We start from the raw sequence: 11228 nt of genomic DNA on the forward strand, positions 1-11228 counted from the left end.
ACTGTAAGTTTTAAAAAATCTGTGTTTGGAATTAGAAGGGAGGTTGGGTTTATTTCAACCATAATCCAGAGCTGCCATTTTCTTGCATTGTGGAGCATTGGAAAAATTCTCAGTTTGTGTTCAGTTTACAATGGGGGATGGCCCTTGTTTATTCTTGCTTTTTTATTCTCCCGGCCTGTCTCAAAAAAATACCAGCATCAGCAAACAGCAAAAAATACCAGCATCAGCAAACAGTGTCAGAAATATTTTAGCTGTTGGACATGTCCTAATTTTTTTTTAATGCTTCTTATGAATAGGGTGTGTGTAAGACCTCCTGCAATTCAATCAGTGTTAAATGGCTGCTTTTTTTTTAATCCAAGAAAAATCCAGTGTGTGCAAACAGATTAATTAAGTCTGAAAAGCTTTTTATTTTAAGTAGACTTCAGCAACTGAACTTGGCAGTCCGTTTGGAAAGAAAAGTTAAATTATTTAACACTTGCTTAGATTGTGCATTTAGATGGCTGCTTCTGGACCCAGTGTAGTGTCTACCAAGTATTTAATTTTAATTAATGATAGAAGTGTTCCTAGCTCTGTGTTGAATTTTAAAATGTCATTTTGTTGCTAGGATGCCGGGGGAAGTCATCACAAAGTCTCTGTTTCTCCTGTCGTCCATGTCCGAGGGCTGTGTGAATCTGTTGTGGAAGCAGATCTCGTGGAAGCTCTTGAGAAGTTTGGAACCATATGGTATGTCTTTGTTAGGAATGATTTGGAGAAAAGCATGTCATAAATGACCGTCATGGGGCCTGGGAGTTGTTTTGGGTGAACAGGAAACCTTAGTGTGATGTTTCCCTCACCAGCTATGTCATGATGATGCCGTTCAAGCGCCAGGCTCTGGTGGAGTTTGAAAACGTGGAGAGTGCAAAGAAATGTGTGACCTTTGCAGCAGATGAGCCTGTGTACATTGCTGGGCAGCAGGCCTTCTTCAACTACTCCACCAGCAAGAGGATCACTCGGCCAGGGAACACTGATGACCCATCTGGTGGGAATAAAGTTCTCCTGTTGTCAATTCAGAATCCTCTCTACCCGATTACAGTGGTATGTTTTGTCTTCTTCTTTTGTTTATTTTTTGTGTATTCACATAGGTAGCACACATATTCTTAAATAAAGACAATGCAGTTTCATACAGATGTTTTGCACTACATTTGAAGACTTTAGAAGTGAGGATTTTGAAATGTTTAAGTTGCTGCATGCTTCTGGAATACCTCCCAATGTGTTGCCACAACATCAAGATTGTTATTGAGCCTTTAGGCTCTGAGTGGTGTATGTTTAAAGAGCAAGGATTTTTTACAGTAGGGAGGGGTTATTTTATTGCAGTCCTTCTTAAGTATTTCCGTTGCAGAAAGGTGAAACCTTTATCTTCTGATGATCAACTCCAGTTTGATGGAATCTTCCTCGCTTGTATTTGGGCCAACATATTTTCCTTTTTAGTATTTCAAGTTGTACCATTTATACAGTTGCATCCTAATTTATTGCCACTTATTAATGGCACGTGTACATGGCTTTTTAAAACACAGGGGTTTTTTGTTGTTGTTGTTATTTAAGCATATATGTTTTATCATGCATTAAATGCTTATGTTTTTCATAGGAGATTTTATAGTAGATGTTAAATTGCACAGAAGTATTTCAGGAAAAAAAATTAAATTGTGTACTATGATACAAGTATGAGTCTTTTTTCTTAGGGATGTAGGATGGCAGAGATCAGTCAGAGTGTTTGGGGTGTGTGGAACCAAGCAACTTAATGCAAGCATTAAGTTTTATTTAATGTGCTGTATATTATGACAGCAAATTGACTGCAACTTAGTATTCCTGAAATTACCTCAAGTAGTCAGTTCCACATCATGCTTTCTACTTTGCTGTCTTGAGAGTGTCAGTAGCTTTTTGTCTGTTGATTCATCAGTGAGTGATGAATTTTGTTTTTCCTGTCAATTTTCTTTATAGAAAAGCATGCCATGGTATGAGTTGCTTTTTAGTGTTTAAAAACAAACCTGCTCTGAGCTGTGTGAACAAACCCACTGACAGAGTTAAAGTATTCTTTGCCCATGACTGTAATACAAATTTTGGAAACTCTGTTTCATTCATGCATTTTAAATTTGCCTTGCATGAGCTGCTCAGTTAAAGGTGGATGCTTGAAGAAACTGGGAGCAGAAGCCTGGTTCTGGGCTAGGAGAATTCCATGGGAATTCTGAGGATGAAGCCTCTGGCACAGTAGCTCCCTTTTAAAAACAAACAACCCACCCCTAACCTCTTCCTTCCCACTGCCCCCAGCTGTTTCTTTAGCATATACAAATGAGTGCTGGGAGCAGGCAGATTTCCAGAATTACTGGCAAGCAGCAGAGCTCAATGAAGGCACCATAGTCACAGCAACTGGGGAGAGCAGCTGTGCCCATAACAGCTAAAAATGTGGTGAGAAAAATACAAATTTTGCACTTGTCCTGTGGGTTAAAAACTAATTAATTTAAGAATGCCTCAGGCAAAGTATGCTTTGTTTAAAAAACCCACCCCCAACAAAAGAACACAAAAATCAACACAACATCCTTCCCTCTCAAAAAAAAAAAAGACACAAACCCCAATACTGCTTCTTCCTCTACAACACGCTTCTTAAATTTGAACTACAGTTAGAAAAAAAGAGATGAAAAATTGCAACTAGTTTTAAGTGGCAAGTCTGAATATCTGCAGTAAACTCTTGTAAAGTTTTTAAGAGCTTTAATTTAAAAACAAGATCAAGTTTTTGGAGAGACATTGGTTTGTTTAAAGGCCTCTTGTGCAGAAGCAAAATTGTCCTAAAATTACAATTGTGATCAGCTTCTGTCTCTCACAGAATATCTTTGGTTTTTTTGAGGGCTGTAACAGCAGAGGGTAAGAAGGGCAAATTAACTGTATTTAATTCTTAATTGCTTTTCATCCCTGTGTGATAGGGGGTGTTGGTGTTTTGAAGAGTTTTGCCCAAGATGTCATGTACAGGTCTTTGAAGTTCCGTTTCCTTGTTTCCTTACCTGTGGGCAGAAGTTTTTCAGAGATTTGTCTGCTCAAAGAGACTTTCCCACATGCATGAGGAAGATGTCATGTACCTTGGCAACTGAATTATGATATTCTAGTGTGTATATAATACAAGTGCTTAAATTCTTAATAAATAGCCCTCATTACTGTGTCTGGTGAACCACTTCATTGATTTGGTAATACAAAGTAGCTGAATTATGAAACATAATTTAAAAAATCCAGCTCTGTGTGTGACTGCTGGCTAATGACACTGGTAGGGTTTTGAGTAGACCTTATGTTTTGAAAGACAGGTTTTTTTGGTATTAATTAAGTCTCTGTGAAGAAACCTTTTGAGGGACAAATTATGAAAGAAAGTCATATGAAAATTAATGTCACCTGGAGCTGGAAAGTTTCTAGGAATCTTTTCTCCCAAACAGGAGAGATGGTGGGTAGCCTTTTGTGCTGCCAAGAGTGCTGTAAGTGATGTCACAGGTCTTATTTTTTATGGGTTCAGGCTGTGTGGGCTGTGTTTGTTTTAGTTTTAAGAAATCCACATGCCCTCTATTCCTTTGCCTCCCAATTGCTCCTCTACTCTGAAAAACATAATAATAAATATTATACCTACTTCCTTTGCCACTTCTCCCTGTGGACCCCCAAATAAACCTGAGGATGTACACCAAAATCTCGGAATGATAATTCTGGAGGTAGTTGGGTTAGATAAAAAGGAAGGAAAGAGCATAGCACCCACTTGCTTCAGGTGGATGAAAACTGTGAAATGCTTATTTTGATAAGCTAAGTTTACATTTTGAACTATTTCTGGTTACTCTCTGAAAAAGAACATGAGCTCAGCTGCTGGAAACCTACGAAATGTGTTACAACTGCAAGTGTCACTTTGTCTCTCTGCTGTGGTAGAACTACTGCAGGGCAGTGCTTCAAAGGTAGCAGAGCTTGAGACATGGATGCAGTTACTGGGTTTTGACACAATTGAAGATATTTGTTAAACCAGTATTTGCTTGAGTACTTCTTACGGAGGTCTTTTCCTGGTTTTCAGATTTGATTGCCTGTAGTATGATTGATAAAAATGCCAATCATGAATGTATTAATTGTAGAGGGGGAAATAAGAAATGGAAAGTTAGCCTTTTCTTTGCTCTTTGGCACTTAAATGCCACTACAGGAGAATGTTCTCTGGACCATAAGTGATTGGAATTTCACATCTGACTAAAATTTTTTTTCCTTCTTCCTTAGGATGTTTTGTACACTGTGTGCAACCCTGTTGGAAAAGTTCAGCGCATTGTTATATTCAAGAGAAATGGAATACAAGCCATGGTTGAATATCCTTTTTGAGTGTGACTTTTTTTTGCTGTAGGTTCTTGACTCCAAATTGGTTTAACATGCAAATGTCAGAAAAATACTATGTGATTTTGAGACCAAATAATTTCTTAATTTCTGTGTAAGACATGGTAACTTCTAATTTTTGTACGTCTATAAGACAAAGTAGTACTTGCACATATCATCTTTTTAGGAAAATGGCATTGTCAACAGTGGTTGATAACCATGTTTATAGTCCATCAGGCCTAATAATTGCAGACATGAATTATATCACAGATTTGACAATCCCTTATATGCACCTTTCTACACAGAAGTTTCATGGCTTCTGCCTGTGTTGCTACTCAAGAAATGGGTAAGGGATTGCAGAGGTGCATTTTGTCTTCTTCAGACTCTTCTAAAATAGTCCCAGTATGTACTGCTTGTCTCACTATTTTGACTTCATAAAGTAAATGCCAACTTAGGCATCCTTGACCTTGATTCTTGGGCATCATGTGTTGAAGAAATTCCCTGCTCTATTATCCTACTGTTTATTTGCAGCCTTAAGTTGTTCTTGGGTTGAATGTTCAGAATTGTGGTGTGTTGCTGTCGTTTGTGAAGTCCAAAGTCTGATATGATCAGGCCTTAATTTATGAAACTCTGTCAGCCCTCTTCCTAAAGCTTTATTTACATCTGTTTTTGAACTGTTAACTGGACAAAATTTGCCGAATTATTTGGCATATTTTGTGATTTCCAAAATGATGCTACCAATGTGATGCCTGCATTGATGATTTTCCAGGCAAGGGAAACTACCTAACTTCTATTGAATCAAACTAATTGCTATTGTTCTATGTAGAAAACTTGAACTGTGTGTCCTAACAGACAATAATTTGACTTACTGTATGTGTTAAGTTTGTCATAAGTTGAATTGTCCCATCAGATGCCTTGCACAACTGGGGGTCATTCTTCATCTTGTGAGAGATTAGGGAAGTTGTGGGGTGGGTCCTGCATGCACTCAGAAACACTACCATCCTTATGTCCTATGAATTCAATTCTGTAACATGCCATTTCTTGAAAATGAAACCAGCCAGCAATTGAAAGAAAACCCACGAATGTGAGAGCAGCAAGGTAAACAGTTGGGGGTGGTAAGGAAAGTGATCTTCAGTAATAGCGTTATCTGAAAAGTTCAAAAATTTGCTCAAATTTAAATGCTACTTGAAATACCCATTATTTCTCCAGATCTGGCCAGTCAGTTTCTTATAGGTCTGGGAAGCTTAACTTTCCTAATTTTTAAGTTCCCCAGTGAATCTGCATCACTTTGGAAGAAGCTGGGCTGCAGGAATGTGGTAAAACCAAGGCACATTCTGTTGTTTTGGACTTTTTCTAAAATGTCACAAAATGATATCAAGACATGGTGCAAAAGATCTGTTCTGCTGCAAAGTTCAGGCTTTCTGACACCATATGTTATTGAGTATGGTGAGGTCATGGGTTGTGATGTGCCAAGGCTCAGGCACATTTTTCTGCTAATCACAAAACTCATCTTGGAGTATGAGCAGCATATGAAATAACCTGGGTGTTGGAGCCTGGTACATGCATCTGGCTGTTGTATTTTTTTAGGCAAGATGAGTATTTGTTCACTCCAAGTCTCTCTTTTAGTTATGTGGGATTTTTGGGCTGATGAGTTTAAAAGGGTGTACACTTAATCCTTTTTGATGTAAAGTAACTACTGTGATGAGTCTCTGTGGAGTTCTTGTAGCGTATACACTGGTGAAATACCTGCAGGCTACAAAAGTAAAAAGGCCCTATCAGATAAAAGGGAATGAATGAGACACCTGGGGAAAAAGATCCTTAACATGATGTGTATGTTTGAATCAGTGTTTTGTGCCCAGAAGGCGAAGGCTGCACTCAATGGAGCAGATATCTATGCAGGATGCTGCACACTAAAAATTGAATATGCAAGGGTAATGCTTGGACCTTCTCTTTTAATTTTACTCCAAAACAATACATATAGTCAAGGCTTAACCTCTTTCACTTTTACTTTATTTGAACAGCCAACTCGACTTAATGTCATTAGGAACGACAACGATAGTTGGGACTACACTAAGCCATATCTGGGCCGCCGAGGTAGGTTCTGATCCATTCTCACTGTAGCTCTTTGACTGTACTAATGCCAGCCCTTCACACGTGTCAGGCCGTGTGGCAGCAGTCCTTCCAAAGCAGGCCAGTGCTGCTGGAGGCTGTGCCACCGCAGGGAATTAACCCTGAGCCCTAGTGCCCCCTACTGCCGTGTGCTTGAGCCACTTAGTGCAACAAGGAGCCCACACCTCCAAGCACCTTCGCAGTTCTCAAGGACTTGCATTTCTCCAAGCAGCTCTCTCTCTTTGGAGGAGAGGAAACCTGGCACAGACTATTCCTTATAAACTACAAACTTGCACACTGCTTCTCCTTCGAAAGGACTCTTTTCCCCTATGTTGGACAAGGCATTAAGAAGGATAGAGGACTTCAGCAGGCTGACTCTACACTTCATCATGCACCACATCGGCATCAGCAAAAAAAACCCCAAACAAACAAAAAAACCCTCTGAAAAAACCTCAGACTTGCAGTTCACCTTGTCTGCATACTGCATGCACCACCACCACAAGTTTTTAAAGGAGGACATTTTCAGTACTTCAGATTTGTGTGGGATGAATAACATGATAGACTGTACCCATTCTGTTCAAGTTTGTATGTATGCTGGTCTTATTTCCCTTAAAATTACTGAAAAATTGAGAACCTACAACATTAAGAACCTCTTGTTGATATCTTTGACATTGTAATCTTTTTATTACTTGCTGTATGTGAGAGTTGCATTCAGACTTAACAATGTAAATATTGTTTAGTAGTAGGGAAGTTCAATCCTTTTATGCAGATACTTGGAACTGAACAGTGCAATACCAGTAAGTCCCCTCAGCTATACTTAAGTAATAAAATAGGGAGATTCATAATTGGTACAGGCATACTGTACTTGAGTACTCAGCTGTAAAATGCTCAGGGCTTAACTCATGTCAGTGGAAACTATGATTATATATGTACAGTCAAACTGCTGTCTAGCCTAACTCCTGTTAAGTGTTTATTTAAAAATAACCAAAGATCTGTAACTATTGAGTGCAGTGTTCAGTAACCTATGTACAATAATATGTTCAATGTAAAGTTAGAAAAGTGAAGACAATGTGACCGAGATAGAATATCTACTTATCAAAGGCTACATGAGAACCAGGGCTTTGACTGTCTCAAGAGATTTGCACATTCAGAGTAATTCTGCAGAGACACTGGGCTTGTGAAACTGTTGTACAACTAAAAACTTAGGGCTTGGCTTTTCAAAATGAAGTTCTTGTAAAAAGTTAACAAGGGAGCTACAGTATTGGTTGCGGCTTCTAGATTATGACTATTTGTTTTGGGATTCAATTTTTTTTTTCTCAAATTCTTGAGTCAAAGAAAAGGGATTCTGAAGAAACCCAAGGGCAAGAAAAAAAATCTAAGGGTATGATTTTGAAAAATTGAAAGGATTAATTTGACCCTTGTATCTTTTGATCAGTGCAGTGTTTGGAGGCTGACTTGTAACACTGTGCATCTAATTGGTCTGCAGATAGGTATGACTGTATGAACTGAAACTTCCCCAAACTTGAGCAAACAGTGGAAAATGAAAAACTTAGGATAGGTGTGCCTTGCTCTTTTCAAGAACTCTGTTCTTTTGTTTTTCTTTTATTACTGTCTCTATTCTCTATACATAAGCACCCTGCTACACATAAGAGGAAAAAAATTGACTTGTATTTTATATAAATATCTATCTCAATCATTACATATTGTATGTAGCATGATTTTTCATTTACTATGATCCACATCCATTTATGTGGACAATGGGAATACAAATTGTTGAATGAACAGTAAAATGTACTTGACAAAACAGGCATCTAGAGCAGTTTTGCTCATAAAGTAATCCAGGAGTTGAGGTTTTCTTTGAAAGAGTTTATGTATTTGTCCTTCAACTCACTCTTGCAACTGCACTATTTGGGTTTTGAACATAGTGTGACCTGAGCTGTAGGGCTCTCACTGCAGCAAAGATCTTTTCCCAAAGGAATTTCATTTCAAGGACAGACATGCCAATAAATCCTTTCAGAATTTCACACCTGCCCTTCAAATGTTAGGAAGGAAATGCATTTTACTAATGATTTCTTTTAAGAACTGTTTTTAGTTCTTTATGGTAATAAATTGCCCATAGTCTTTCTCCACTGCAGTAAACTTCCTAACAAGTGCCTGCTGCTATGAACTCATATTGCATTAGATTGAATGAAATAAACCCACCTGACTTAGTATTCTACTGGCCTTTAGCCAGAAATTTCTAACTGTCATTTGGAGCATTTCTTTTGGTGGTAATACCAGCTTGCTCAGTGACTCGAGGACCTGATGTAAAAACAAAACTAAAAATCAAGGAACCCAAGCTTAAAGAAGATCATAAAGAATCTTTCCTTTCAGAATTATTTTTAACACAGGTTGGTTCTTGTGTTTCAGTGCTTGTTTACACAAGTATTTGTACTGTCACAATCCAGGGGCTTTGTTCAAGGAAGGAATAAGCATGGGGCAAGGAGAGACTTGCACCACCACAAGGAGGAAATATTTGTCAAACTTTTCTTACAGAATTCTTTATTTGAAAAATGTGATTCTTGACTGTATTTTACTGTGGGCAGTTTCAAAGCATTTAGTTCCACAGATTGGAATTACAAAACTGATTTTTCTGAAAGATGATTACTGGGTACAGTTTAAATGCTCAAAACACTTGATCTGACTGCTCATTTGCTTTTTAGAGCCAAGAACCAGAGCTGTTACCCTGAAAAGGGAGTGGAAAAGTAAACTTGACAACAGTAATCTTTCTTCTATATATTTGAAAGTATTCAGGACTGTTCTCTCTTCAGATTTTATTGCCAAAGTAAATATCTGACTTGGAACCTGGCCTCAAAATCCTGAGCAGAAAGGGCCACATGTGTTTTCATCCACCACTGTTGTGTAATCAAATAGTTCCTTTTTTTTGGGGAAAATACCTCCAACTGCATTGGCTGGAGTTACTCTTTTCAGCAGTCATACTTAAATTTCCTGGGAATTGTTATAAACTGATAAATGCCTTGCCCCATCTTTTCAATGTGGCTTTTTTTTTCAATTGTAAGAAAAGAATTGTTGCTTACCACAGAGAAATCTGGAAGTTTAGATTTTTTTTTGTCATGCAGCATAGATCTGATTGGAAAATACAGCTTTGTCTGTGAGGCATTGCTTCCCTCCATTAATGTAGACCCCTTGCTTAACTTTATATCCTAGAGAACTGGGTTTTCTTAAAGGATTGACTGTTGTGTAAGTGCATTACTCAGTGATGCTTTCCCTGTTGAACTGTTATGTGCTGCTGGTAATGCCACAATGTACAATCCTTTCAGCATGCCCATAAATCAGTAGGTGTTCTGTAAATATATATGTACACATATGTAATGCTCTCTGTTTACTGATTATGAAACCATGTAATACAGGTTGTTGTTGGCTTATGCTGAAACTTCTTGAAAGAAGCCCACTTTGAAAATGTGTTGCTGTTGAAGCTAATATTATGATTCAGGTACTGTCTTTCAAAAGTACTGCATTTCAAATTTGTTTTAAGAGACACATGGGTAAATCCTGCTGTATGGTGTTTTCTATACTAATGTGTGATGTCTGTTTAGGAGAACTATTGGGTATCTCCATAAACTTTAAATGTCTGCATCTCCTCATTGGCCACTGCCCCCAATCAACTTAAGTGCAATTTGTTATACAGATGGCAGTCTTTTAATTTTGGTGTCCCAGGGCTACAGCTTGTATTTTTAGACATAGAGTGAATGAGAAATCGTTTATAAAATTAACAATGACTCAAATTACTTTTTCACTTCTTAACTAGAAGCTTTGTGTCTTAACTGGAGAAATCAAATGCCTGGTTGTACATACTAAACTGATTTCTTTCCCTTCCCACGTTAGACAGAGGGAAGGGCCGGCAGAGACAAGCTATTTTGGGAGAGCACCCATCATCCTTTAGACATGATGGCTATGGTAAGTAACATGGGGTGACAGCTGGTTATGATTTCTTACATGCTCTGTGGAATTGTAAATATTTAATCAATGCTTGGCTGTGGTTCCCTTCAGCTTGAGCAGTTCACCTGCAGTGCTGTCAGTCTGCCTACTGAAACACTGCTGGTTCAGTGAAATCCATGTGCACTCATTGCCTCACCCCTATCCTGTCATCCAAAGCATTCAGCTCTACAGGTTTATTCCTTGGAAGAAAGTTTCCTTTCAGCTGCCATCAGCCTGGCAATGGGTAGAAAATGAAATCTGGATTGGGAAAGCAGTTTTCTTCTAGAAAATCGCAACATAGTGTGATCAGTGCTTTGGTACAACAGAGAGCTCTGATGTTTTTGCATACAAAGCTATGAATTGTTGGCATCTGCACTTCTAATTTAGGTGATTCAGAAAACGTACAGCTATGTGACTGTAAAGGAATGATGTTTTGGAGTCAGTGCTATAAAGTACTGTGTTTGTTACCACTGCTCTCTGTAAGGCATGACCTGCTATTACTTTCATGTGCTGAGCCAAGACCTCAGGGTGGAGAAACAAATGTCCCCACTCACGTGAGACTTTTCTAGTTAGTTACTCTCTCAGCTGTCAGGTGCAATGTTATTTGTCTTGCCTCTTTCTTTGCAAAGGTATTTATGATATTTTACAATGTAGGTTGACATCTTACCTACTCCTTCCAAAGGTTCTTCAAATCTCCAGCATTTCCAAGTCCCACCTTGATTCAGCAGTGTTCTTTTTTCATTCTTCTGATACATCCTTCTAGCTTAAGTAATGTGTCCATCTCCTCCTAT

At 38.3% G+C, this 11228-nt stretch overlaps 1 protein-coding gene across 1 annotated transcript in view; it reads left to right on the plus strand.

The window, feature by feature from the left end:
* Nucleotides 1-569: 569 nt before the first annotated feature.
* Nucleotides 570-11228, plus strand: part of HNRNPLL (heterogeneous nuclear ribonucleoprotein L like) — a 15822-nt gene continuing 5163 nt past the window's right edge. Inside the window, exons 1-6 of the mRNA XM_005429078.2 lie at nt 570-723; nt 837-1074; nt 4261-4346; nt 6185-6281; nt 6372-6444; nt 10345-10416. Of these exons, the coding sequence (XP_005429135.1) occupies nt 844-1074; nt 4261-4346; nt 6185-6281; nt 6372-6444; nt 10345-10416 (559 nt within the window). The 5' untranslated portion in view covers nt 570-723; nt 837-843. The remainder of the gene's footprint in view (nt 724-836; nt 1075-4260; nt 4347-6184; nt 6282-6371; nt 6445-10344; nt 10417-11228) is intronic.

Source organism: Geospiza fortis, unplaced genomic scaffold, assembly GCF_000277835.1.
Source record: "Geospiza fortis unplaced genomic scaffold, GeoFor_1.0 scaffold99, whole genome shotgun sequence".
Lineage (NCBI taxonomy): Eukaryota > Metazoa > Chordata > Aves > Passeriformes > Thraupidae > Geospiza > Geospiza fortis.